Source organism: Nicrophorus vespilloides, unplaced genomic scaffold (genome assembly GCF_001412225.1).
Source record: "Nicrophorus vespilloides isolate i.1.1-1 unplaced genomic scaffold, Nicve_v1.0, whole genome shotgun sequence".
NCBI classification, from domain to species: Eukaryota; Metazoa; Arthropoda; class Insecta; order Coleoptera; family Silphidae; genus Nicrophorus; species Nicrophorus vespilloides.
The window spans coordinates 25,631-53,601 of record NW_017099969.1 but is presented as its reverse complement, the minus strand read 5'-3'; the positions used below and the strand labels follow the sequence as shown (position 1 = coordinate 53,601).

Genomic DNA, 27,971 nt, shown 5'->3' with positions numbered 1-27,971 from the left:
TGGAAGTACAATACATTGATTCAAATACCCTGTTTATTAAGCTAACATTTTTTTTTTCTCAAATTTTACGTATTCCTTATAAATATAAGAAACAAAGAGATCGAAAGAAAAGAAAACAAAGAATTTAAAAAATAAATAAAGGATATTTATATGTACACTTAATAAAAAAAAAATTATATATAAAGTCAAATAAAAAGAAACAAAAATAAAATAATAGAAGCTAGAGCGTATAAAATATATCTCTCTCTATATATTTATATAAAAAGAAAAATAATATGTACAAAAGAAAATTATTGCGTTTTCGTACTGGTAAAAAAATGAAGAGTTACATTCAGAGTGCTAAATTATATATATATATGTATATACACACACATTTAGTAGGAGATAGTTGTAACAAATATTTGATGGAGTTCCACGACGAAAACGAAAAGAAAAATCAATTTCAATTGACTCGCATTGGAATTGTATTGAACAAAAGAAAAATAATAGTAATACAATTAAGTAATAAAAGAGTTAATTAAAGTTTAAATGTCAACATTTCGTATAGCATAAATATTAGAACGGAAATAGTAGAATCCACATCTAATATATGACAAACATTATTTTCCATTCGCACAAATTTATATAAAAATTTTATATATATATATATTATAATAGATTTATACCTGACGATTCGTATGATATCAATCACGGGAAATGCTGTGTGTTTTATGTCGATTTCTCTCTCTCTCTCTCTTATTATTTTTTTTCTCCATTTTCTTCTTCCATTGGGAAACAAAAATATTTTGCTGTACAATTAATTATACTTAAAATTATTAACATTTATATTATCCTCGAAGCAAATACAAAAATTATTCAAATCTATGACGTTTCATTCTTTTCTCCATCTTCTTCATTATCTCATCTCTAAAATGTAAATATAGTATACTTGTCGGCATTGTGTGTCTGTGTTTGTTTGTTTGTTTTTAAGTTAATTTGGCTGTTTCGATGACATACGTTTTCTCACTCCAACGCACCAGGAGTTATCTATGTTTGGGCAAATTGGTAGCCCAAAATTCCTGCTGGTTCTGCAACGATAAGAAAAAAACGTAAGCGAACAACAACTGGATCGATCGATCTACAGTAAAATAAAATCGGCGTAGGGAAACGCTAAGAAGCAGTGAGAGAAAGTAAAAAAAATCGATATTATCGAGTTCAGCGACTTACCTTTTTGTCGTCGTAAAACGGATAAAATTACTTGCAAATTAATTGTACTGATGAAATGATATTGCACTATAGGTAACTTAAAACTGAAAATACAAAAGAAACCACAAAACGATTAAAAAAAATTTGAAGCAACGTAAAATAATAAATTCGTGAGACAAGAAAGAAAAAAAGAAGAAGGAAAATGTTCTTTTTGTTGTTTTTCCTTCTTCTTTCGGATGTTCTGTTCTGAGATGGGCAATCTATAAAATTCTACAGGCGAAAACGAAGACCATGCAAGTTACGACAACATCAACAACAAATACAATTTGAATGCTTCGAGTACATATTTATTGGGCATGCTGAGAAATCCATGCACAAAAGTAATATGCCTTAAAAATAATAAATAAAATCATATGTATATAAAAACAAACTATAATATGTTCACAGAGTAATGGAAGAGAACGTAAATCTAGTAAATATTTACATTTGTTAATCGAATTGGCATGTTTTTTTGTCGTTACTAAAGCTACGAACTGTAAACGGCGTATGGCACGTTTCTTATTACTTTACCCTCAGTTACAGGCTAAAATAAGACTATTTTACATCTATATATACACACAGTAATAAATAGAGACGCGGAAGGGGCGTGCTTTTAATTTGAACTCTATAAAGAAGCACGCCTCTTACAGCGTGGATTAAGAATTAATATCCGATTTGACTAAAATATTGTCGTTTTAACATTAAAATAAAGTAACTACAAATTAGTGCTCTACAAAAAAATAATAAGAGTCATAGTGACTGACAACACTACAAACAGAAATAAATGCAACAAAATAATAATAATAAGTAAAATCAAATAATAGGCCGTTCAACAAACTACAACACAACGTCAACAAACATTTCACATGGATTGCCCATAGCTATCTTAAATGACTGTCTACTACCGGCTATGTCCTTCGACTGCGCTGCGACTTGGGTGCCGCTGCTTTGGTCGGAACCGTTCGAGGATCCGTTTCCGTTTCCTGTGGCGATCTGCAGCGCCGATCTGGGCCCCAAGGATGTCAGGTCGCTGTCGGAGGCGCTGCTGTGAGCGGCGGCCGCATCCTTCAGGTGCTCAGAACCGTTCGAGGATCCACCTGAAACAACGGTGAGGGCGGTGAGTGGCCGTGAGCTTGGGTGGCAAAAGTCGAAACTGAAATTACTACCGCTTCCGCTGAGCACGCTCTCCTCACGATTGTAACCGTAGACTGTATTCTCGCTGGCAGTGTAGAATGGCATCGGCATGTACTCCAGAGGATTGTAAGTGCCGCTGTACGGCATGTAGTTGGGGACGTTTGGAAGTGGACCCACGGAGTCAGTGTCTCCCTGGATCTTCATGTTGCTCATTGCCGAGCAGAGATCGCCAAAGATGTAGTAACACTGCTCGGAGAACGTGATCTTGTTCACGGTGTGTCGGATGAAGCCGGACTTCAGCAGGTGCGAGGCATACTTCCTGGCGTCGCGTCTGTCTTGGAAGCCCTCCACGTGGGTAAGCAGCCAATCGATCATATCTGTGCCGATAAACGCGTTCGGAATGGTTATCTTCAACCACATCCTATCCCGAATCTCGAGACCGCTGTCAGCCCGTTGCATCGCCTGGACGATGCTGTGCATCGGAGCTGACACACTCAGCGGTTCTTCCATATCTACAAACAGATACAAATACTAAATAAAATAAACGACTCATCATTTAAAAAGTGTTTGCATTTTTCATGATATAAATTCCTTTATTTAATTAATGCACAAGGCAATGAAGTTTTAGCCTTTCGATGCAGAATAAATAACAATAAAGTGTTGTGCAAATACGCAAATGAAATATAATCAAAAATGAAACAATGATGAAGACGAATGTAAATGTCTCAAACACATTCCGAAAAACATTGTGCGATGTAGTAAAAGAGCGTGCGCCAAAGAGAAAAATTGGTGATTTCGATATGAAGAAATAAAGCAGATACGACTTACATTAGAAATCCCATTATAATAAAAACGTTTTCACAAAGTTTGTAAGTCGCTGTTATTCTAATGAATCGTTAGGTAACGATAGTTTTAACGTTTGAACAAAAATAAACTAAAAAATAATAAAAGCAGTGTGCAACGTACCATGACCTAGAAGACACTCACGTTCATTAGCTGGTATGGTACTGGCAATCGAAGCACTGGAGACGGTGCTGCTGCTGGGAGGTCGTGCGACTGGGTCTCCTCTAACTGCAGCCGTGTGCGCAACCCATGCACCTGCAGATCAGAATCACAATTAAAGATATGTTTTTGTTTGCTGGATGAGAATTCAGGACATACCTGGATCGATCGGTCTCACTGGTTCGGTCCGTGGAATTGTAAAGTACCCTTTTGGGTTTGGATCCCAGCATTTAGCGACCACCAACTTTATAGGCCCTGGTTTTTGCACTACTTCTCTTAACACTCGGACCGCTTCGTCATTGGACATGTTCTCGAAATTCACGTCGTTCACTTGCAGAATCATGTCACCGGGTTCGATTCTCCCATCTAAAGCTACAGCACCACTAGAACATGAAAAATAATATAAAGCATGAATACAAAAATGAATCAATTAACTCAAAGTACCCTTTCATGATGGATCCAACGTAGATGCCCCCATCTCCTCCTTTATTGCTTTGCCCAACTATAGAGATACCCAAAAAGTTGACGGTGTCCATGTTCAGTGTCACCGTTATTATGTTCAGGGACATTGTGGAATCGGTTATGCTCGAATACGAGCTCGTCCTGGACATGGCCTTAAATCCAAACAATCATTGTTAGCATCAATAAGTTTCAGTGTAAATTAAGTTGTTAATGTTCATACCTGCAATCTTTGCTTTCTTCGGCGTTGCGGCCGTTTTCTTGCGGCAACGTGCAGACGACTTACGCTCGAGCATTCTGATAAGGCAGTATGTCGACCTGTGGTCTCCGACTGGAAACTGGTGCTCTCCAGGTCCGAACTGACGATGGAGGCTGTCTCGTAGAGGCGCGGCATATGCCCGTTGAGCCGTGACGAGTATTTGTGATGTCTTCGGCCTTGTCTCGAACTGATTATACTTTCGGTGTCCGTACAGACTGATTCCGGTGGTTGCGGCGGCATCCTCTGCTCAGATTGGTGCGTCACTGAATCGGTGCACTGTGAACCGCCGTCCGATTGGTTCGATCCTTCCGCCGACACCAACTGAAACATGCCATTGAAAGAGAATAAAATCAGAGACAAATAGCTATTAAAGCAAACCCCTAATCAATAGCCGAAATTATATAACATCTGTTGAGCACAAACATTTCATGCGACTCATGTGTACAGCTAGTTACTACAAATCAGGATATTTGACTATATCTCAGATTAGATCAATTAAAATCTTTAAAAGTGTTTACTTCTTAAAAATTGTCACTCAAATACTATAACTCAAGTAATTTTTACATGTTAAATATAATAATAATATCAAGTAGTTGCTCTACAAATAAATATGTTTAACATACCCAACTGACAACTCTCCCATTGAAACATGGCAAATGAGCAGTATCCTCAATAATTTCCTCCTTGACCACACTGTAAATAAATATATTAAAGAATGTTAATAACATGTGAATGTACTTTCAAGAAATGGAGGTGTAAAGGAACAGATTTTGAATGTCACATACAGAATTACTTATATAATGTAAATGTATTGATAGTGAAAAAATAAATTGCAAAGCACTACTCGAGAACAGAATGGTGAGAAAACTTTCATTTCTATGAGTGGAAGAGGTGTTAATTGCCTGAGAAATAGGCTTTGCTCAATCCATATAGTTGTAGTGCATTGTTTTTGATGTATTGAGGAATTGGATACTTTCAGTATGCACTTTATTAGAAATGGAAATTGTTGATGGTTTCTTTGTTTGGAACATGTTCTAGTAACCATATATAGATATTTGGTTGCCACAGATCTCTTCCTGGCTGAGAAGAGAAATATGAATTGGGAAACATTGGAAAATGACAAATACATGCAAACAGTGGCACATTATTTTGGAAATTTTGGGAGGGGTGCTCCTGACGATAAGGACCACTCGCTGTGCAAAAGGTTCGCAAACGAACTGATAATGTCGTCGTCAGAGAATCGAGATAGATGGACGGTGTCTTCGTTTATGTTGTTAATTGAGTGAGGAGTGTTACCCGAAATCGTCGTCCATCGACTTAAAGAAGAACTTGTAGTTGGGTCTGTTGAGGACATTTTTGAAGTCGGCCAGCGTCACCTTGTCTGGGGAAATGGGAATTTTCACCAGATACGGCGTCTCCTCGTCGTCGATGTGATAGATCACCTTCGTCTCGTCCATGGCTTGGAGGTTGGAGCCAGGCGAGGAAATCACACAAGGAAAATGTTTCTAACACGGCTCACGAAAACCCCACAGATCTGACAGCGGCCATAATATCACCTCAACACATTCACGCACACACGCGTATCTACATCACATATACACGATGCAATCCTTAGGAGCCGCACTAACACACTATCATTGCCATTACACACAATATGGCTGACATTTCGGGATGTAAATCACTTATCCCCACCCAAACTTAATTCAGCTCAATTCATAACTTTTCACCGACCAACTATTTCTTAAGTTTTACACATCCAACGAACTAATATGTGAACAATAATCGTGCACAGCACTTAATGTTTTTAATAGGTTTAGTAAAATGAATGCCATCTACACTTAACATCCTTATGCACTTTACTTAGGCAACACAACATGACAGGAAGGGTCGTGGATAGCCAGGATAAGGAAGTTCAAGGATACCTAGCATTAAACCAATGCAAATAGAAAAGTTTTAAACTTTCTCTTCTTAAAATCGCCAACATTCGTGATTATGTTCGTTGCTCGCATTATATTTTTTTTAAAGAATCCATTCAAACCTCATCGTTATTTAAAATGTTGAAAAACAGTTTTGGAGAATCAATAATAAATAAAATATGATTAATTAAACTAGCGGATTTTATTCTTATAATTCTGAATTCAACTTTAGTATAACAATAAACCCATTTCATATATATATATACTTTATATAATAGTACGAAAAATAATATAATATTCTGAACATTTTTTGTGTTTATATATATATATTAAAAGGAAAGGCTAAAAATCTAAACATAAAATATTATTTGCAACAAATAAAGTAAGTAATTACGATAGTACATATATATATATAAACGTGTAGCTAGTAGCTGTGAATTATAAATTGTAAACCTATGTATTAAGAATCTTGCACAGATTATTAAGAGACATCATGTCTATCTTTCCTCTAATGTCAACGACACCAATGTTGGAATCAATGGAGAGCAATTTTCCAGTAGCTTCGCGATCTTCTCCGATGATCACCTTAAATAAGTCTCCCTGCTGCGGCTGCACCGGGTCCAAGTGGTCGCACATGATGTTGACCGTTCTATCTTCATCTGGTAGAAATACCGAAGACATTGCGCCACTAATGCTGCGAATAACTCCAGTCTGACCAGCTAAGCCAGCATCGTCGTGGCTATCCCTAATGCGAACAACAATATCCACCGTGTGCCAATCGGTCATCGGGAATACGTCAAGTCCGGCTCCAGGTGTTTGAGGATTATTTGGCATGTTGGGACTGTAGCCAGAACTCGGAGTGCTGTAAGGATGATTGCTTGCTGGAGATTGACCGTAACCGGTTGCTGGGCTCGGCGTAGAGACGACGCTCTGATATCCAGGACTCGGTTGATATGGGCTGTAGGTCGCATCGTACATGGTTCCAGGCGTCTGAGGCGTAAAAGATGAATTCATCTGATAGCCAGGCGTGCTGGGATTGTAACCCGGTGATGGATATGCATTCGATACGGAAGGATCCCATTCGGAGCTGGCGTTGGGAGTTCTGGAACCATCGTGCAGCGGCGTCATCGAACCATAATGCAAAGGGGTACGGGAACCAGAATCGCAGAGCGGTGTCTTGCTGCCAGTATCTCTGTACAGAGGCGTCTGTGAGCCGGCATATGCTGGAGTACGAGAGTACGAAGATGCAGAATGATCTTTGTTTGGGGCACCGACATCTTGGATGTGCTTCTTGTCGACCGAGATGGTCTGGCAATTCGTGTGAAGCTCGATACGAGCGCTGCTTTCTTTGGCATCCTTGACGATACCGATGCTGCCCTTGAACGGTCCTTTGATGATTTTGATTGTGGTGCCGATGAGGTCACGATCCTTCTGACTGCGACCACCACCACGTCCACGACCGCTTCCTCTGAAGCCACCTCTGCCTCCTCGTCCTCCACCACCACCACCACCACCGTTGCTTCGCTCGCTCATTCCACCACCACCACCACCGCTGGATGGATGCATCGGCGATTGCCTTCTCGGTGACATAAATTCCATACCATTTGAAATTTCGGCGTTGGGTCCATTTTTGTTACCTCCGGAGAGGAAAAGATGTTTCGTTTTACATACGAATATACCACCGTTTTGTAAAAATTCCAAAGAATGCAAGAAGGCGTAATTTCTGTATAAATGTTTGATTTCTCCTGAGAAACCAGAATGCGGACCATCAATTACTTTAGCAATATCCTTTCTGTGTAAATTATTGCGATAAGCGTCCAACGCTGCGGTAAAACGATTCAAACGACGTTTTTGAAGCGAGCTGGGTCTACATTCGACGACTTTGCCTATAAATAAAAGCAACAAATTAATACACTGATATTAAAGTTTAACAAATATCGATATACTTACAATGCATGTTAAGAACATGGAAATTTTCCCTTTCTAATCTAACAATAACACCGACAGTTTCCGAATCCAAATTAACTAAATCTCCCCATTCGAATTTACCGAGAGAATCTACACCACTAGCCATATCGGTACAAAGCTGCAAGTCCTTGGGCAGAATTTCCATTTCGTGCATAGTTAAATCAGAGATTAAAACGACACGATTTTGCTCCACACGAACTACCAGGCCGGTATCACCCTCGTAACGTCCAGCAAGTACTTTCACGTGATCACCCATCTTGAAGTATTTTCGTAACTCATTAGCTGGGAATTGAAGGGGGCTCGTCAATTCAGCATGTTTGGGCATCAATGTTATCAAGCTTCCGTCAATAGTTAAAATTTTGCCTTGCAGATGAGTCAATTCACCCTCGCATACTTCAACATTATCACCAGCACTGAAACTGTGTGGTAACGATTTATCTTCTTTTTCAGAGGACAACTCCAAATCAATTCCTTCTGGCTGTTCCTCAAATTTGCTGAGTTCTTCGATAGTCGGTTTTACTCCGTCAGCCATGATTGCGCTCAGTGTAAAGTTCTTGTAAAGGAATCCCTTACGAGAGTAACGGTTTCCCTCGAATATAAGGAAGTCACCATCTGATGTGACTTCACCTCCAATAGCCCTAATTGCTTCCGGATCGAAATGTTTGCTTGGCGGCCTGCGAGCCTTCTTTCTTTTTAAAGAATCTGATTCTGTTTGCGTTGTTCGCAATGCTCCTCTGAGTTTCGTGTAGTCAATGCGTGGCAGCAGTTTAAGATGTACTTGATTTTGAGCCATATCGAAATAATCGACTTGAGCGATGTCATCTTTATAAAGACCTCTTCGTAGACGAACCCATTGTTTAGATTTCAAACCAGCTTGCTCTTTGACAACGCGCAAAACATCTGTCATCTCTTTGATCGGTACCATTTGCTGCTTCCAAATGCCTCCACGTAGATTTCCAACATTTTCAATCGCGTTTTTAACATGAGGTTGCTTGTACGCTTCTATATACACGTAACCCTTCACTCCCTCAGGAGCAACGACAGATTTTATTTGCAAAGGTTCGTTATTGTTTTGGTAAACCAAAAACTTACGCATCAGCAGTAAAACGGTAGATTTTTCTTCTCCGATCTTACATTTTACCATCCACAAATTAGGATCCCTAAAAGAGCAGATTGTGTTACTTTAAATGTTCCATTGAAAAATAAACATGAACACTTACTTTACTCCTGGCAGCAATGTCTGTTGGGTTATTTCATCTGACATTTCTTCACCTCCATCACCAAAATGCCTGGCTGGGACACTATCATCTGCATATTTTTTCCTTAAATATTCCTCAATTTCATGTTCCTTCTGTGTGCTGAAATTATAATAATTATTAGTACATTAGTTATTTAATAAAAATTATAGATTTTTAGACTTACTCCCACATATTGGTACCCCTACGCCTTCCTTCAATGTCCCTAGCTGTTGGTCCCAATTCATCAATTTCATTGTTAACAATTCCGATTTCTTGGGCACCCTCTTCCCATTCATCCTCATCTTCTACTTCATCATCAACCTCAGCTTCATCAATGATGAAACCTCTGAATCTGTCCTTCTTCTTCTTTTTTCTACCTCTGCCATCATCACTGTCATCTTCCTCACTATCATATTCCTCAGAGTCATGGAGAGAATCACCATCAGGCTCCTCTTCATCTCCCACATCTGGTTCAGAGCCTTCTCTGGCCTCAGAACTATATTGTGCAAATGAACATTATTAATAACTTATTCAGTAAATTATGTATTTACAACTTACCCAGACCGACTGCCAGATTTGGATCTTGATCTGCTTCTAGACCTAGAGCGGGATCTACTTTTGGACCTTGATTGAGATCTACTTCTTGACCTGGATACTGACTTGCTAACTGATCTGCTCCTGTTGCTACCCCTTGATCTACGTGATCTATTTGATACATGGGACCCAGAGCCTGAGGCGTCTGAGGAGTTTCCATCTGAGTCAGACATCCTACAAGGACAATAAAATTAATACTGGAATACAGGTAATTCGTTGACGCCAATAAAAACAAATATGAACTTGTCACTTTTTTGGTTATGTTATCCTTTCACAATAATACAATTTCTATGCACAGATAATATGTTAAGAATACTCACTTTGTTGTTGCGTTATCACTGAGATTATTCTTCACAGAACAATAACCGCACTTAAACACTCACTGAACTGATTGATACATTCAATCATCGTATACAAGCATAAGGACCACAAAACCAAGCCGTCCAAAGCAATCCCAGCGTTTCGTACAGTGTCGCCAACCACAAGAATGCACAAGAAGTACCAATCATTGAAAGAAAAACAGTAGCGGTTGGATAAATCGAATATTAGATGGCGCTGTAACAATTTATATAAATATAATAAAATTAGTCTGAAATAAAGAAAGCAATGTTTATTAGTTTATTACATATTCAAATATAATAAATAAACATAAATATATTTTATTATTGAACCATATATAATTGTATTTGTCCTAACATTTACTGATTTCAACAGGAAACAAAGAAAAATATTTACAAAGTAGATTATAAAAATCTAAACCGCAATAAAGATATGAGTGGATGGATATGAGAGTTCCTGTATATAATTTAGTTACGCAATTGAATTACAATTCAATGTTTACTATATATATATACAGATTTTATTAAATCTACAATGATAACATATTATTTTATATGAAATTTTCTTCAAGTATGCAAGAATCATAAATGTAATTGGAGGTAATGATTTTACAAAGAAAACGATATTTGTTTTTTATTTAATTAACATTTATTTATTTAATTAATTATGTTTGTTTCTTACGTAATAGAAAATGTTTATTTCTGTAAATAAATTATCGTTCAGTAGAACTTATACCACAGGGTTTTTCCATCATAATTTAATCAATAACATGACTAAAAATACTCAATCATGTCATCAACGAAATTATTAGAATACAGTAGAACCTCACGCTTAACGAGCAAAATGAATTCTAAGAATGAATGACTCGCCTTTTACATCATTTTTAAAACTTGTGTACACATATTATGTGTATTTTGGAATATAGTGAAACATATACGAGTAAAAATCTGGAAATTTTGGAACGGATTCAACTCTGTTCCACTGTATTTATAAAGTGAAAGAATAAAATAAATATTGATCTGTAAACATAATTTATTTTTTATTTGAGATACGTTGAGTGATGACTGTATAGAATTCCATTTACTCTATATGAAATGACCTAGGATTTGAGAGGAGAGGACGGCAAAAATAGAATTGCGAGTTGTTTGTTTGGCGATAGGGCCAAAGACGCAATTGAATGCCAAGAAATCATAATATTAGCATCAGTTCATAGAAACACTTTATCGAAGATACAATGGGTAAAGGTAAAGGTGGAGGAGGAGGCGGAACCAAACCTACTGATACTGTACTTAGTGATCTTAATTTATGAACGAAGGACATTTTTTAATTGATATGTTTAATTTTTTTTTTCAAGAAAAAACCTGCGGCCGGAGGTGGCGCAGCCAAAGGCGAATCGAAAGGTGGCGCCAAACAAGAGGGCGGAAAAGGCGGAAAGAAAGGTATAATAATCAGAAACTTTCTTAAAGCAGATAAATATTTAATTTAACAATTAATTTTTCTTTTCTCAGGTGGAAAGAAATAGCTATCCCTAAGATGAATGCATAACATTTATAATTCCATTTAAGTTAAAAATTTTGTTTGTTTGTTAAAGTGTAATATTCGAAAATAAAAGTTTTATAAATATATCTACTTTCCTGCAACTATATGACTAGAGTAAGCATTCAAATAGTTCTAATTTCCGATACCCATCATAAGCATTAAGTGCGAGATTCTCTCTTTAGGAGTAGTTTCCTAAATGTGCAATAATGTTAGTAGCTCATAACTTTATGGAACATCAACATGGACAGTAATAATGCAATATTAATAAAGATATTGCTGATTGCACCATTACATATATCAGTTAAATTGTTAATGCTACTAATATTTTGGCACATATTTTTTTCAAATTCATTAAACTTACCATTCCAATCAAAGCGTTTACCATTGACAAACAGAATTGGCATTTTCATTTCAATTTTAAGTTTTTTTATATTCGAAGTTGAATTCACCAAACTGTTAATTACTAGAAACAAAAAAAAAATCAATAAATTGCTAATTGCAATGTAAGCACATTAAAAACCATCTCTTCCTTCCACACACGTCTTCAAATAATTCCGTTGATTATCATCATTTGTGCATAGTCCTAGATCTGGTAATTTCACTGTATCAGCAGACAACACAGCAGTATTTTTAGCATAACATTTAGTGAAATTAATCAATTCATCATTTTTGTAGAAATAGTACTTTTTGGCACATTCATGATATTTATTCCCAAGCACCTCTTGCTCCCCATGGTCGCATTTAAAGGAATAATCTCTGCTACCGTTTTCATTTGGTTTTGCTGTATACTGTAAAACAAGCATATCTAACCTTGCAGATTTTCATGTGTTAATATTGATTCAAGAAATACTTACAGGCGTGTACAGTTCCAAATCCCAATTGATATATTTTTCGAATACATCAATCGGCTTTAACGTCCACTCTGTTTTAAGAAAGTTTAAAGACTGTTCATCTGCTGAGGAGTAAATGAGTGTTATATTAATCTGTAAATTGCTGCATTATTATAAACCTTGTTCTTACACTTAAAGTCGTTTTTAAACATGTATAATACATACCTTATCTCCCAAACTTGATGTACTGATAACCAGTATAACAAAAAATATGATATTAAGGTACATTTTCAACATCAACAAAGATATATACTTTAGTCAATGCAAGCAACTCAACGTTACCATTGTAAATGCTGTCATGAGAGACTGAGTCACAACGAATGAATAATATTCGCAATTATCGTTATCCTTGAATAAAAATGGAAAATGTTATCGTAAATTGTAAAACGATATCATAAACAATATACATTTATGCAAATTAAAAAATATTCATTTCAGAGTATTTTGAGCAGAAATGTTTGTTTATTTTAGGTCATAGCCTTTCGTCAACTCATAAATCATAAAAAATCATAGGAAATACACGAATTTGTCTCCAATTTGTCCAAGAATTCGTTTATTATAAATAAAATTAGTTCTTGAGAATCCTCATAGATGGGTCTTGGCATGTTAAAAAGGCAACTATATAGTGGCCTGGTTTGGTAACTATGGGGCGCCTCTTCAGTGCTACTGTAAAAGTATAAATCAAAACAAAGTTACCTAATCTCAATATGTTTTATTTACTTGCTACTAATCAAGATTTAATCATTATTTCTAGTAAATACTAACATTTATTTGTATAGAAGTGAAGGACAAAATAAATAAAAGTCATAAAGATATGAAGTATTATGTATCTCTACAAGTTGTTAATATTATTAGCTTGTATATACGTTACATTGTCATAATATATACTTGGCACGCTTATTTAGATTTAGTTTTCTTTGTTTATATCAATTACATTTAAGGAATTTTGTGAACGAATTTAAAAATTTAAATTATTTGGTGGCAGTCATTGGTGGCACCTTGCTAAGAGATGCCATTAAACTAAGATTCGATGACTGCGCCACCACACTGACCGAGCATCAAATTTTTCATAAACAATAACAAGTATTGAATAATTACATCCTATATAATTATATTAATTTTGTTAGACCTTGAATATTAGACGTTATATAAGTAACATTTTGAATAATGCGCAAAAAAAAAAATGGAATATTGAGGTTATGTAACTTTGTTTTGGTTTAAGCTTTGAAAGCAGCTCTGTAGAGGCGCCATTCGAGTTTATAATTATTATCTATAGTTATCTATGCTCGACGCTGCTTATCTATGATATGTATACAATATAGTGCAATTTGTAAATGTAGTTTAAACAATAGTAACAGCAAGAATGTATAAGGCTAAAATGGTAATTATTTAGAAAATATAAGCCAACATTCAGAAGAATGGATGTTCTATGAAAAATCAATGATATAAACACACCCAAAATGTTGAGCAGAAAAATGAATAATACTACAAGTATGTGTACAAAAGTGCCCTTTGTGTGCATCTTTATCATTGTTCTCATACTGTGCATAGATTGTAAGTTCGAATTGATTGTGTTCAACACAATTTTCTTATTACTCTATGTACTACTTGTGCTATTCACTACTGTGTGGATAAGCTTTGCTGTTTTCCAACACATCCTGAATCAGCATAAGCCATTTGATATACCAGCCACCAACAGATTCATAGAGTCACTGAAAAACAAACTGTTCTCTTACAATGCACAAACAAATAAAGTGCAGGAAGCCAAAATTGATGATAGAATTGATGATTTTGTCAATGATATTGAGAGGAATTACATAAGGAAATGGTACACAGTTTATGTGAGTACAGATGAGGCATTTCTCAAAGAAAGCAGGAATTTAATTGATATCATTGTGAGGAGATTTCTGCAAATTTCAACTCAAATTAATTCAGACAGGTTGATTCTTAGGATACTTGTTGTTCTGTTGAAACACATAAAGGAGTACAGGAGGGCAACCAAGAGATATAAAAGTATTGGAGGATCCATTGAGTCACATTACAGGTAGAACAAGTACTGTGAATAAAGACTTATTTGAATTAAATTTGTTATTTATCTTTAGGTATTCTCATGTTGGATCTAAAAGTATCAAGAGCATGGAACAGTTCAGCTACAACATAACTACAAAGCTCTTGAGACATTTTATAAACTGGGAACTGTACAATTCACTTGGCAGCAAATGCGTGACATCAATTATGTCTAAGAAACTAGTCAATTATCTCTTGGTGCACATGTCCTCACCTGGTTTTATTAATTACAAAATTTTAATGGAATTGAGTGAAGATGTGGACAAATTCAAAAAGTATTCCTTTATCAGTATTTCTGACGTTGATCATTCGGATCTCTCAACAACAAACGTAATTCTTCCTGAAGAGAAAGCAGAGGACGTGGAAGATTGTTTGGCGGTGGAGAATGATGAGGCGCCCATTAAAGTGAGGCGATTCAGATTTTAAGAAGATTGAGGATGAAATTTCATATTTGCAGGAACCGTCGACCCCTATAAACACTAGACTAATGAGCGCCCCAGTCAAGATTCATGAGTCAAAATCTAGTAACAAAACTTGGAGGTATTCAAGTGATTTAGATTGCATTTCTTTGGGACAGGATATCTTGGATCTGGATATACCAGACATGGGCAGAAAGTCGTCAAAATCGTTGATAGGTAATTAAGAAAATGAATTGTGACCTCATGCCATATTCATATGTCGTGTTTAGATTCTTGTGAAGTTCCAGCTATCCCTGAAGACCATGAGATTTTTGGGAATTTGAAGCATTCTATTAGTCAAGCGACAACGACGACGATGAAGGAAATTCAGCAAAGCACCGTCAACAATGTAGTTAAGCCTATGTCTCTAGCTACGAGCAACGCGATGCACAAAATCGGAGACTTCCAGGATGAAGCGGCTGGCGTTGTCGAAGGATTGTTCGATTTCGGGATGGCCGGCATCAGAAAAGGCCTAAGATTAACCGGTTTGCAGGATGGCCAAGAGAACAACATTCTGTGTCGTCAGAAGAATGTTCAAGTAGAAGATCCTAAAAGTTTCGGCGAAGACACTGTTTGGGTGAATCCCTTGTTGGAGAGACGGGCAAATTCGTCGCCCAGTTTCGATGGCGAAATTTTATTGGTACATTTATTACTATCAATGAAATCATTATAATAATGTATTGTTGTTTAGGAGAAATCACCGGATTCGCGATCAATGTCCAGCGAATCCAAAGCTACCGAAAGCATTCCTATAATGGAAATAGATAGTCCGGATCCGGAGTACGAAGACACCACCGATTTGGCTACGACCACGGCGAAATTAAGATCGCTTCTAGCGCAGAAGACTTCGGAGTCTACTCCTGCTGTTAGTCCAGTGTCCGTGACGCCAATCGAGATTATAAGTTCCGGAAGTTTGGAGGACTTTTGTGAAGACGGAGCACCGAGCGTATACAAAGCTTGGGCAAAGACCGCAACCGGTGTCTTCCAGAACACTCTCAACACCTTGAAAACAGCGCTGCCCGGAAACAACGAGCAAGATGGCCTGGTCACTACTTCCGTTGCAACGACCATTAAACCGATTGCGGAAATGGGAGAGAAACAGTGGGTGTTCGTGCAGGAGGACGTCCAGTCAGATGATTTACATCAGCACATGGAGAAATTCTTGGCCGAAAGACAAGTTTTCTGCACTATAGACAACGCGTACGAAGCGGTGGAAGCGGTTGAACTGTCGGATAATTTGGACGCATCTTTGATACTCGACAGGCGACAGTTTGATGGTAAACGTGTATGCAATGTAAGATATAAAATCTAATAATTTATTGCTCAGATGAACTTGACGATTTCGATGCAACAATTCCGATGACCAAAGCCTTGATCGACTTAATCTGCGAGCTGATCGAAGATACTTTTCCACCCTTGGTGAAGGAGAACGTTGTGAAGGTTTTGCTGTTGACTGTGGGTAACTCTGCGGAGAGCAAATTGCACGAGATCGGAGAAAAGCTTATTAAAGCCATCAACGGATGTATTGGAAAGATACCAAAGTTCGATGGACCGACCATTCCATGTCCAATGAAAATCGATGAATTGGTTAATCTTTGTTCTGAGTGCATACCAGGTAATAGATTGATCGTTTATTGTATTTGTTTAAAAATTCTATTCTATTTATTATATAGGAACAGTGATGAAGTTACTGAACGAAAGTTTGGTGAAATCGGCGCTGCACTTGCTGCTTCTTTCTCTGCAGAGCCATAGGATTAACCAAGACACAAACATGCAATTGATGGAAGTATTCGCTTCGGAGATTACGGAAGCAGCCAGTAAATCGTCTCCAACGTTCTCCGCATAAATATTTAAGAAATCAGTATTCGATTACTTTATTTATTATCATTTGTACAAAAAAAATCTATAAATTAAACTTGTCTATACGTCATAAAGACAGACTTTCTGATTTCCCTGCCAATGGCGGCGCCCAGAGGCGGAGGAACGGCGTTTCCCACTTGTCGATGTTTATCCAAAATACTACCGCTGAATTGATACCGGTCTGGGAAACCCTGGGAACGTGCGCATTCCCTTACGCTAACGACGCGATGCTGATCGGGATGCAATACTGTGTGATCCACAATAATTACCGGTATAATTTTTGTTTGCATTGTGAAATAACGCGATGACTTACCTCGTCCTTGCTTTCCCATTGGTTCGGGATTGGTAACTGTCGTTGAGAAGAAACCGTCCCATTCGAGGCGTCCGTAAAGACCTGCCCAATGGTTGTGTCGATCGCCCGTGTGAGGCAGGCACCAGGGGATCAACGTGTTGAATTGCCTATCGGAGGGATCGCAGGAACGCCCCGTCGAACATTGGCACACTCCTTTCGGTTGTGTTTTGGTTTGCTTCTTACTTCTGCAAGGAGAATAGTTTAATTTTTGTTTTACATCAATGCGTCCCATTTACTTGTAGGAATATCGCAGTTTGTTAGCGAAAGACCCATCCCTCAATTTTACGACGATATTTGGTAAATCCCTCCAGTCGCTCCCAGGCGCCAGCGGTACATGAGCCATCCTAGCCTCAACGAGGGGCGCCATATCTTTACAAATGTGATCCTTCAATACGGATTGCGCCCCGCCACGGATTTTTCTTTGGAAATGTGACATTGGGTCATTGTCGTACATCATCTCATGTTTGGATGCACCATTCTTAATATCTGGCAAATCGGCCATGGCATCGCGAACTGTGATCGTACGCAACGGTGCAGATGAAATCCACTTCGTTCCTAATAATTTTTCGCTTTTAAAATCCTAATTACTTCAAATATAATAGAAATTTACCATTGCTGTATCGTCGTCCACCAACTACAACGGAAAGCTGACATCCTCTTTTATTAAAAACATGAAGAGGTTCTGGATATTGTGGCAATTTGTAGCCAGGTGCCGCTGCCATAATAATAAGCCTCCTGCGAGTCTGAGGAACGCCGTAATGACCAGCTTGCAGAACGCCAAATGCCACTTGATAGTCCATAGCAAGCAAACATCTTAGAGTTAACTTTAAAACCAGACTCTTTTTAAAAGACACAAAATTCCTTACGTTCTCTAAGATAAAATACTTTGGTCTAGAATAATAATCAAAATATAAAAAAAATAAATTAATTAAAAAAAAACAGAAACGTACCTATAATAATCACAATAAGATAAATAAGAAACGATTAAAGAGTTTTTAAAAAGCGAATACTGTCCGGCGTTGAAACGATTCATCCCCGAAAAACCTTGGCACGGAGGACCTCCCACAAGGAGCTCGACGTCGCCGCGTCTCGGATATACTCCGGAGTCGGCATTTTCGAGGACTTGTTTCAGTATGGAATTACAATCGTCTGTGAATACTTTGGTGGTTGGATTATTCAATTTGTACGCCTGAGCTGCGGCGGGTTCCTTCTCAATCTGTAAAGCAAATAAATTAATTCGAAAAAGAGGTAATGAGTAGAGTTAAGTCGACTTACAGCCCATAGAGTATCGGCCACACCGCTTTGATGGAGGCCCTCGGACAGACCGCCGCAGCCAGCAAATATGTCCATCGTCCTCATTGGTACCTCCAGATGTTCCCACATTGGAGGATAATCGAAATGCACGGAATCCGCAGACTTGCTTTTACCCTTCCCTTTGCCCTTTCCTTTTTTCGGATGACCGATCTTCATCGCCATCGACGGTACGTCGTCGTAGGACCTAGTTTTCGCGTTGTAAGCTTGCCTAAAGTAGAAGCGATCTGGTCCTTTCGTAATCCATTCGCTCGCTTCCATATCCAAATTATCGCCGTAAACTATGAAACATTTACCAGTCACTTCTTTGAACGGCAGAGAGATCACTAAAGCAACAGAAATCGAAATCAATTAAAAACTCAAAAAATCAAATCAATGAATTAAATTTACGTTCGCTGCTGTAAAAGATCTGATTTAAATCAGATTGGTAGGACAAAAACATGCCGATATTAATATTGTCAGGTCTGTAAAACTTTCTAACTTCAATGGTCAATTCAGTTGTATTCAGCTCTTCAATCATTCCTATGCAGAAAGGTAACGGAGTTTCATTGTTAGAACCTTTAACTTCAGAAGTTTTCCTATAATATTCCGGATACAATTCTTCGTCTTCCATTTCCTTATTGTCATCTGCATCTGAGAAATCATGAACACTTTCAAACTTAAAAACGTCAGGATTCAGGTAAACGCAAGAACCGACCAGGAAGCGATGTCCACGCCAAAAAATGCCATTCTCGTACGGGAATGGTGTATTGTAATGATTTTTGTCGTGCTTTCGACTGAAAACCATCAAATTAGGCAAAACCCATCTGGCAAAAAATTGCCGTTTCCTAATAACTCACGTGCAAGCCGGACACGGCGAAGGATTCTCTTCGTCGGACATTAAATAGTCTTCGAATCTGCCCATTTCCGGGTCGTATTGCTTCGAATAGTGGAAAGTCTTTCCGTCATCTTCTAAAATTGGAGCTAGACCTGCCTCAAAGTTTCTAGACCAGTTAAAGCTAAATGGAAGTCGTCGCACCTAATATAGCATCAAAAATATTGTTGATGGTGTTCCCAATTTCGTACAAAAAAAAAACCGTACCTCAGCTTTGCAAACTATGCTACCCAATGGACAATTCTCGCAAGTATCCGTGTAGAAAACCTCTCGAGGATCCGCAGTTTCTCCAAGGATGGTATCGGAACCTCTGGTAAAAATGAGTGCGTGAAAAGTGGGACCCCCCGGTTCTTGGTCCCACATGTAACACACTCTGGCCACAACCAAGGGATGATCGGGCGCAGCCGAGTTCAGCATCACATAGTCATCATTGTTTATAATATGTTCACCTTAAATCACGTTAGGTATTATCGTTTTTATAAAATAATCTACAAAAGCAAGATTTACCAACTACAGCACTCTCATAATAAATTCTTCCATTGAAGTTCTCCACGGATTCTTCTGCCCATGTAACATCATGAATTATCCTCTTGGAACAAGGCTCTTCAGTTTCCGGTTCCGGTTCAACATCAGCACTGTCTTCATTATCAGATTCTTCCGCATCTTGGATTGCCATATTTGGACACCTTGGAATAATTACATATAACTTTTCAGTTAAATCATTCTACCTCTCTTTACCTTCTTAATTTACAGGCTTGTTTCGATCTTCCAGTACCACCGAATTTAAGCATATCCTTGCAATGATTACATGACCCGCAATCAGGTAATTGACAAGCCTCGCATACACCGCATCGTTTCTTTTTAGGTCCTTTCAGTTCGACTTTATTATCAGCAATTTGTTCTGGGAAGAATGACTCGAACACGTCGCGAACCAGTTTCGTTGTCGTAGCTTTGCTCCAAGTTTCTTTCTTAACTTTTCTTTTGATTTGCTAAAGAAGAAAAACAATAACATTATATATTTTTATAAGGAAACAATATAAGTTGCAAATAATTTACTCCTTTATCCAGTTTTCTAAAGCCTTTCCGTTTTCGAAACGTGACTCCGGCAATCTTAACAAGATCTCTCATGCATGGGGCTGTAATCAATGGTTTCTCCTCATTTCCTTCATCAGCTGCCTGGTCAAAACTAACAACTTGATCACAAACAAATTGGGCATGCCTCAATAAAGCTTCCTCAGTCAAGTCTTCATTCCCTGAAGATTCCAACCTTTGCAATAAGTCTTCATAGGTTGGAGACTGCCAATTCTCATCCAATAGGAATTCTATTACAAGTTTTGAGAGGGAAATCTTGCTGTTAACTATGGTCATCAGTGGTTCATACTGGACTGCTGGGGCCATCAAGTAATACTCAGCATAACCTGTGCTAAAGCCAACAATAGCCTTTTCACCTCCATCATATCCTGCTGTGTACCTAGGAAACTATCATTAGTTAATTGTCAATTAAAACATTAATTAATACCAAGCATTGATAGGACCCAAATCATGAGCTGCAATTCCTCCATCAGGATTGTCATCCTCCTCATAAACAGCTTTCACATAACCAGAGAAATAGATCAGCTTATTTGTCTCAATGAGTCCACTGTCAAAAGCACACAAGTGTCCACATTTCCCATATATGTTAAAATGAGTAATCTACAAATTCAATATAGTCCCATATAAGTTACATTACAGTTTATTGTAAATTCAGTTAACCTTATTTGTTGGTCTCTCATCGTGCTGATCCATGTGGGTTTCATTGCCAGTGAAGAGCAACAGTTTCTCATTAGTCAGAGCCACATACTCTTCCACAGAATTATTCGGATGGCCCTCATACAAGACAACCTCATCAATAAACTGCATGCAATTGACGCATTTCTCTGATTTCGGTTTCGTTGGCAAATCAATTTTTTCAATTTTAGTGGACCTCGTCTCATTCTCTATCCGCGGTTTCTTGCTGACACTCTCCTCCAAATCCTTTGGATCCGAAGTTCCCTCTTCTTTTACGTCATTAACCATTTCGGTAATTAATACACATTAAAATTCGATTCTTGAAAAAAATAATATTTAAAAAAAATCGCTCTTCCTCGACATGACAGTCAAACACAGTTCGCGTTAGTTTGCGCGCCTTTTCGCACGTTCATTGCAGCCAATAAGAGAACGGCAAATATTGTGCTGAATTCAATGAGTTCAAAACAAGTTTGAGAACAAAAGAATCAAATCCATTTTAAACTGAGTATTCTATTTTCTATACGTCTGATCATTTCAAAACAATTTACGTTTATATTTCTCGTTAAATTCCATGTTTTTGAGTAGAGTACTTCTTTTTGATTGTTACAAATTTCATAAATTCATATCCACAACATTACACCTGTTTGTAGAAATACATATTGCCATGCATATTACATCCATGACACAAGTGGATAGAAGTGTTATGCATCGTTGCATAAGCAAGTGCATTTTCAGAAATCTGTATATTTGGTTGCATAACTTGCGTAACAATTTTCAAAAAAGAATATATGTCGTTGCTCCCCATCAATCATAAATTGATCGATGCGATCGGAGCATGTGCGATTTCTTCGTTTATTATAGTTCCGATGACTGAAAACTCTACTAGTGTTTGTAAATTCATTATTTTCAATAGCGTTTGACAGGTTGTTTGTCAAACAAAAACAGCTGATTAAAGCGGTTTATTATACGAGGCAGATAGGTCGTACGGGTTCGAATCTCCGTGAAAAAATTCCGTAATATCACTATTCGCTTGAAACTAAAAGGACGCAGTCTATTAATATCACCGCAGCAAGTTAGAACGAAAGAGCGAAGACAAAATGGCTTGGACTCCGTACCAATATATGCTGGCATTAATGATGGTTGTAACTGGAAGCATAAATACCTTAAGTACAAAGTGAGTTTACATTTCAACAACCCATATATATATCTCGGTAAAACAACAACTATTGTTTGTGCTTTGTTTCAAGGTGGGCGGATGAGCTGGAATCAGAGGGAAAGGATGGTGTTAAAAAGTTTGATCATCCATTTTTCCAGGCCTCCTGTATGTTTTTGGGAGAGATCATGTGTTTCTTTGTGTTTAAAGTCATGTACTTTGCATATAGTAGACGCGGGGTAAATTATATTTTGTATGAATATCTTTGTTATTGAAATTAACTATTTGTTTTTAACTTATTTTCCAGGATGGTACTGAGAATGTTAAGGAACTGACTCGTGGTAACCGAACCTTCAATCCTTTTATTCTCTTCCTCCCAGCTATGTGTGATATGACTGCCACTTCAATTATGTATGTTGGATTGACTTTGACCTATGCATCCAGTTTTCAGATGTTTAGAGGTGATTCATTCCATTCACTGAGTTATTATATTTCTAATACTGATTCTTTTGTTTAGGTTCTGTTATTATTTTTGTTGGATTGTTGAGTGTCGGATTTTTGGAGAGGGTTTTGAAGAAAAGGGAATGGCTGGGAATATTCATGGTGATCGTTGGATTGTCAGTGGTTGGAGCAGCCGACTTTATGACCAACGAGAGCGACGGTGATGCGCCGGATAGGAATAGCATCATCACCGGTGACATTCTCATTATTATGGCGCAAGTGATCACCGCCATTCAAATGGTGGTCGAAGAGAAATTCGTTTCCGGTCAGGATATTCCACCATTGCAGGCTGTAGGATGGGAAGGCATCTTTGGATTCACGGTCCTCGCTCTTCTGCAGATTCCATTCTACTACATCAAAGTCGGACCTCCATTCAGCAACAACTCCAGAGGCGTTTTGGAAGATGCCATCGACGCTTTCATTCAGATTGGAAATAATTACAATCTCGTCTTCGCAATATTAGGTAAAATATAATTAATTCATATTCATTAAATTTAATGTACGCTTATTGCAGGAACCATCGTTTCTATCGCGTTCTTCAATTTCGCTGGGATCAGCGTAACTAAAGAACTCTCCGCAACTACCCGCATGGTATTAGACAGCGTACGAACAATCGTTATTTGGATTGTGAGCATGCTCTTCATGGGACAAATTTTCCAATGGTTACAGGTATTATAGAAATGGTATTTCTTGAAATTTATCGTTATACAATGTTATTCTCTCAATTCTCAGCTGCTCGGTTTCGTCGCTCTCCTGTATGGAATGTGCTTGTACAATGGTATCACCTGCACGTCCGTATTTGCTAAAATCCGTTCGGGTTTCAATAGATTGAGATACAGGAATTTGCACGAGGGAGCCGTCATTAATAGCTCGGCCGATCAACCTGACGACACTATGGATGTCTGAACGACTAAAATATATTAATCTAAAAACGTATAATCTCTTAGCCTTAAACACTGAAGATCTTAATATGCAGAACGGTAATTTTAATAGGACAATGGAATTATCTTCGCTTGGAATGTTGTACGTTGATGAATTAAGATCTTATGTGATATTAATTTCTTTGTAGGAAGATTCTCTTATTTCGTTCTTCCCGTCTCATTTGAGAATATCGAAATTCTATACTTGTTTCCAACTATTTTTTTTTAATTTACTATATGCTAGATATATATATTTTCTGTATAAATAAAATTATATTGACTATTTTACATGATCCATCATAATTAAACAACATTCTTTCTTTTTATATTCATATTTTCAATCTGTTTACACAGATGATGAAGCAATGAATGTCCGCTATTTTCTTGTTCGGGTTTAACGTTCAATTTCAATGAGTGTGAAAGAACGCAGTATGATTATTCTTATATCATATTTAATCATAACTATGACTAATACTTACAGATAACAAAACTCCGTGTAATACAAATAAAATGATGCTAACACAAAGGAAATCACCTCGCAATTGCAAAAACATAAAATAAGAAGCTTTAGTGTTCTTTATTTACACAAGTGTTCGCATAAAGGAATGGAAAAGGCGGGGAGGAATAGAGATTAACTGAAAAAATCAGTTACAGGTCACGAACTTGCTTCGATACGGTACAGTGAGCGTTATATACAATTAAAAAGTGTCATTAAATAACAGATTGTTATTTAGATTTGTTACAAAGGTATGTGAGTTATTATTACTTCGTTTCATTTCCTCATTATTGGAATATACAAAAATCGTTTCTTTTTCACCAGTGAATCAATTATATTTGTATCTTTGCTCAAGTGCTACGCGATATTTTCTAGGATTTAATGTACTGGAAAATGCACTTTGATTAGGTCATCAATAATAATAAATTTGATAACGATATAGTGCATATTGTACTACAAAAAAACAATATTATGTTGTTTACATATACTATTAGTTAGATAATATATTTGCAACATAAATAATTGTTATTTCACTATCATTTATGTAGAGAAATGGTGATAATGCATACAAAACAAAAGTAGTGAAAATAATAAATTTGTGTATTCTATTTCAATGGTTGCGAGTTATTTGGGTTGCCTATGCGCAAATTTAAAGTTTGTGTGACAACAGTAAGGATTGAAGAGCAGGTAAATAGAAACACATTAGAATAGTCGTATAACATATTAATTTTGGTAGAGAATTAAGGTAACCTTTGATCTTAGTTATGCAAAGTTTGGAGTATTTCTTTAGTGAAGTTAAGGCTAGGTTAAATAAAAATCGTAATAATCCTTTTTAACTATTATTTACTTAAAATTTTAAATGTGAAATAAACATAATGTATTTTTTTTTTCGCTGTTTACAGTACACATAGTTCCTGCTGTATTTACATTTCCGAAAGCCTGTAATATCAAACCAACCATTCAATACTAAGTTTTAACTTTTATTTTTTTTTTGTAAAGCGTTTAACTTTCTAAAACAATAGTAGTATTCAAACGGATTGAACGATCGACGTAGAAAAGAAGTAACGTAATATAGTAATTAAGTGATATACAAATTATAAGAATGATAAATTAATTGTGTATTTTTGTTGTTGCAGCTGCTATGTGGGGCACGAAAGGACAACTGTTTTCTAGTTCTGCTTCGCTTTTTGGCGTGCAGTGTTTTTTTTGTTTGTTGTTGTTGCTTGCTGTTTGTTTTACATGTTAGCTAGGATGGTCTGTTTAAGTTTCTCGAAGTTAGCGCCGCTGAAGTTGGCGACCACCTGCTTGGACTTGATGAAGATGAACGTCGGCATAGACGTGATGTTGTATTCCATGGCCAGATCCTCGCATTCGTCAACATCCACCTGTAATGAAGAGATTATTTTAGCAAGGCGTGACGACGGTGTTGGGTAGGTTTGAGCTGACCTTCAGAACGGTGATGGTCGGCTTCTCCTTGGCCAGATCGTCCAATTGGGGGGCGATCATTTTGCAAGGTCCGCACCAGGTGGCGAAGAAGTCAACGACGACGAGTGCGTCATCGGCATCGGTCAATTTGGAGTCGAAATCTTCCTGGAAATCAGAAAAAAGAGGCTTCGATGACTAACGGAACATTAACGACAAGGCCGTATGAAACCTCTCGCTCTCTCCCCGAATTAAGCGCGCCGTCATGGAAACCAGAACATCACAAACATAGTTGCATGTAAAAAGCGGCGCGTTGATCAATAGTCAATTGAGTTAATTCGGAAGTGACGAAAGAATTACATTATATATACACACACATACATATATAAATATATATATACGTAATATGTACTGCGATGATAGTCAAATTTTAGCTTATCAGGCTGGACGAAATCTGGATAAAAACAAGCATTACTTTGAAAATGTTATCTGTTTTTACTCCTGCGATAAACATCAACATTTGCGGATGATTTAACAAGTGGACAAAAAAAAAATATGGAAAAAAGGAACGTTGCGACACGACGAAGAAATCGATATTCTTGTACATTTTAATAAGGAGAGTGGAGAAAAGGCTTGGACGAAATCACGCCACGAGGCCTGTGCCGCAATCAAGCCGAATGCGTTTTCCAATCAATGCTAATTACCGAACAAATTGTTTCCAGAAGTGCGTAATCAATGTGCAAGATGAGATGTTTTGTTTACGCCGCGGGGATTTCAATAATAGGAGAGAAAAAAACATGTTTACATCGTATTTGTCACCATTACGAAATTCAGCATACGTAATTAAGTTCTTCGGAAATACTTCTACACTTAGGTTTTTCGATAGTCACGCTTCGAAAATGAGTGTGGATTCTTTTTTAAAAAGTGTGATGTGTTCCCGTTATCTGATACCGAAGCACACACGAGAGACTTATCGCTCGAACGATTGCCCCCCTTTCTTTTTTTTACTGATTATCCCTTTGCTCTTGGAACTATACTACCCTTGTGGGTGAACCCATCAATCATTGCATGGTTTAATCCAAGCTTATTATTCAAGAAGTAGGTGAGGCCACGACCGGCGAATTAGCGTAACAAATGAATGTTTCCCACGTATCCTTGAAACGTCACGAATACAGAGAGAAAAAAAATGCTGGAATTTCGTAACGTTCGAATACGCGGTTAAGGAATCCGATTGTGGGGTGTCAGGATATGAAAATTTTGGATTACCTTGTCAACGACGTGGAGGGCCATTTTTACTCTTAATCGGCGGAGTTATTAACTGGTATCTACTTAAAATATCCCTTTTCGGACAACCTCACCAACGTGGTAATGGCGTATAACTAAATTGAATTGACTGCAGTGGCATAGATGCTTCCTCCTCCAAGCCTGCCAACGCTTTTAAACGACACTATCGTTGCCAACACAAATTCCAATTGTATTACGTTATTATGAATATGTTACCTCGCTTTCACTATACCAGCACTATGGAATGGAATACTACATTTAGTTAATTACACTTTTCACACTTAATTGCAAAGAAAACAATTATGAAAATGATTGCTCGATTTATTATTTAGGATATAGCTTATTTAATGATGACATAATATCTTTCAAATTAGTTTTACAATTATATAGGATAGATCATTAGATAATATCATTTACATTACTTCTTCATTTGCAATTGATATAAAGATTTATTAAAAAAACTTACAAAATCATCAGAATCAATATTTTATAACATTGTCTATGACTATATAATGTCAATTATTAAACTTGTTTAATAATGACATGTGATCTATCAAATTATAGATTTAGTTTCATAATTTTGTATCATCTCATAATTTTTCTATTTCTATTTGAATATTGATTGATCCTATATAATGAATTAATAAATTTGATTACATATTGATGAAAACTATTCAAGAAAATGTATTGATTAATATTGTTTGTAATAATATTATCAGCACTAGTTTTAAGTAGATTCTCATAATGAATTTAATTGCATGTTTCAAGTAGTTTTTTTTTTATCGCATACAATAATAGCTTTACATATTTTCTATTATAAGTATTTCTGACGTATGATTTTTATTTACAATTGTCTAAAAATAAATATGATACACTGTTCACGAATGTTTCAGTGCAGAACTTCATGAAAAATAATCTGCACAAAAGCAATACTAATGATGTAA

At 37.0% G+C, this 27,971-nt stretch overlaps 7 protein-coding genes and 1 long non-coding RNA gene across 14 annotated transcripts; 3 read left to right on the top strand and 5 right to left on the bottom strand.

Moving 5' to 3' along the window:
* Positions 1 to 810: 810 nt before the first annotated feature.
* LOC108566391 (segment polarity protein dishevelled homolog DVL-3) lies at positions 811 to 5,927 on the bottom strand. 5 transcript variants are annotated; one of them, XR_001891207.1, is made up of 10 exons: positions 5,375 to 5,927; positions 4,702 to 4,771; positions 4,043 to 4,399; positions 3,805 to 3,974; positions 3,520 to 3,743; positions 3,325 to 3,456; positions 2,388 to 2,870; positions 2,130 to 2,321; positions 1,207 to 1,289; positions 811 to 1,067 (listed from the first exon to the last, which is right to left on the bottom strand). XR_001891207.1 is itself a non-coding variant. In XM_017926249.1 (9 exons), the coding sequence occupies exons 1-9, from the start codon at positions 5,533 to 5,535 to the stop codon at positions 1,027 to 1,029; spliced, it is 1,830 nt and encodes a 609-aa protein (XP_017781738.1). In that variant the 5' UTR covers positions 5,536 to 5,926; the 3' UTR covers positions 811 to 1,026. The 5 variants fall into 5 exon arrangements, 4 of the variants coding, with proteins under 4 accessions (XP_017781738.1, XP_017781735.1, XP_017781737.1 ...); XM_017926249.1 differs by lacking the exon at positions 1,207 to 1,289 and having other exon boundaries at positions 5,375 to 5,926; XM_017926246.1 differs by lacking the exons at positions 811 to 1,067; positions 1,207 to 1,289 and having other exon boundaries at positions 1,517 to 2,321.
* Positions 5,928 to 6,392: 465 nt separating this feature from the next.
* LOC108566374 (transcription elongation factor SPT5) lies at positions 6,393 to 10,288 on the bottom strand. The gene is made up of 6 exons (XM_017926223.1): positions 10,115 to 10,288; positions 9,759 to 9,968; positions 9,385 to 9,696; positions 9,183 to 9,320; positions 7,945 to 9,122; positions 6,393 to 7,880 (listed from the first exon to the last, which is right to left on the bottom strand). The coding sequence occupies exons 2-6, from the start codon at positions 9,965 to 9,967 to the stop codon at positions 6,448 to 6,450; spliced, it is 3,270 nt and encodes a 1,089-aa protein (XP_017781712.1). The 5' UTR covers position 9,968; positions 10,115 to 10,288; the 3' UTR covers positions 6,393 to 6,447.
* Positions 10,289 to 11,266: 978 nt separating this feature from the next.
* LOC108566379 lies at positions 11,267 to 11,799 on the top strand. Its single transcript, XR_001891206.1, has 3 exons — positions 11,267 to 11,418; positions 11,488 to 11,572; positions 11,642 to 11,799. It is a non-coding gene; the product is annotated as an uncharacterized LOC108566379 (long non-coding RNA).
* Positions 11,594 to 12,895, bottom strand: LOC108566377. Its single transcript, XM_017926227.1, has 4 exons — positions 12,728 to 12,895; positions 12,527 to 12,655; positions 12,193 to 12,460; positions 11,594 to 12,135 (listed from the first exon to the last, which is right to left on the bottom strand). Exons 1-4 carry the CDS (start codon positions 12,797 to 12,799, stop codon positions 11,882 to 11,884), a joined length of 723 nt encoding a protein of 240 aa, XP_017781716.1. The 5' UTR covers positions 12,800 to 12,895; the 3' UTR covers positions 11,594 to 11,881.
* Positions 12,896 to 13,720: 825 nt separating this feature from the next.
* LOC108566375 lies at positions 13,721 to 16,980 on the top strand. 2 transcript variants are annotated; one of them, XM_017926225.1, is made up of 7 exons: positions 13,721 to 14,606; positions 14,665 to 15,034; positions 15,087 to 15,264; positions 15,330 to 15,727; positions 15,779 to 16,364; positions 16,415 to 16,702; positions 16,761 to 16,980. In XM_017926225.1, the coding sequence occupies exons 1-7, from the start codon at positions 14,023 to 14,025 to the stop codon at positions 16,931 to 16,933; spliced, it is 2,577 nt and encodes an 858-aa protein (XP_017781714.1). In that variant the 5' UTR covers positions 13,721 to 14,022; the 3' UTR covers positions 16,934 to 16,980. The 2 variants fall into 2 exon arrangements, with proteins under 2 accessions (XP_017781714.1, XP_017781713.1); XM_017926224.1 differs by having other exon boundaries at positions 13,722 to 14,606; positions 15,318 to 15,727.
* LOC108566373 (DNA (cytosine-5)-methyltransferase PliMCI-like) lies at positions 16,946 to 24,405 on the bottom strand. 2 transcript variants are annotated; one of them, XM_017926222.1, is made up of 15 exons: positions 24,305 to 24,405; positions 21,237 to 21,570; positions 21,004 to 21,176; positions 20,541 to 20,955; positions 20,223 to 20,473; positions 19,992 to 20,170; positions 19,692 to 19,933; positions 19,450 to 19,628; positions 19,001 to 19,386; positions 18,575 to 18,936; positions 18,250 to 18,515; positions 17,910 to 18,190; positions 17,536 to 17,854; positions 17,261 to 17,484; positions 16,946 to 17,194 (listed from the first exon to the last, which is right to left on the bottom strand). In XM_017926222.1, the coding sequence occupies exons 2-15, from the start codon at positions 21,537 to 21,539 to the stop codon at positions 16,998 to 17,000; spliced, it is 3,777 nt and encodes a 1,258-aa protein (XP_017781711.1). In that variant the 5' UTR covers positions 21,540 to 21,570; positions 24,305 to 24,405; the 3' UTR covers positions 16,946 to 16,997. The 2 variants fall into 2 exon arrangements, with proteins under 2 accessions (XP_017781711.1, XP_017781710.1); XM_017926221.1 differs by lacking the exon at positions 24,305 to 24,405 and having other exon boundaries at positions 21,237 to 21,841.
* LOC108566376 (solute carrier family 35 member F6) lies at positions 22,053 to 24,108 on the top strand. Its single transcript, XM_017926226.1, has 6 exons — positions 22,053 to 22,425; positions 22,499 to 22,643; positions 22,712 to 22,865; positions 22,922 to 23,368; positions 23,420 to 23,574; positions 23,638 to 24,108. Exons 1-6 carry the CDS (start codon positions 22,349 to 22,351, stop codon positions 23,809 to 23,811), a joined length of 1,152 nt encoding a protein of 383 aa, XP_017781715.1. The 5' UTR covers positions 22,053 to 22,348; the 3' UTR covers positions 23,812 to 24,108.
* Positions 24,406 to 25,304: 899 nt separating the features above from the next.
* Positions 25,305 to 27,149, bottom strand: LOC108566378 (thioredoxin-2). The gene is made up of 3 exons (XM_017926229.1): positions 27,010 to 27,149; positions 25,768 to 25,911; positions 25,305 to 25,706 (listed from the first exon to the last, which is right to left on the bottom strand). The coding sequence occupies exons 1-3, from the start codon at positions 27,031 to 27,033 to the stop codon at positions 25,557 to 25,559; spliced, it is 318 nt and encodes a 105-aa protein (XP_017781718.1). The 5' UTR covers positions 27,034 to 27,149; the 3' UTR covers positions 25,305 to 25,556.
* Positions 27,150 to 27,971: the final 822 nt, after the last annotated feature.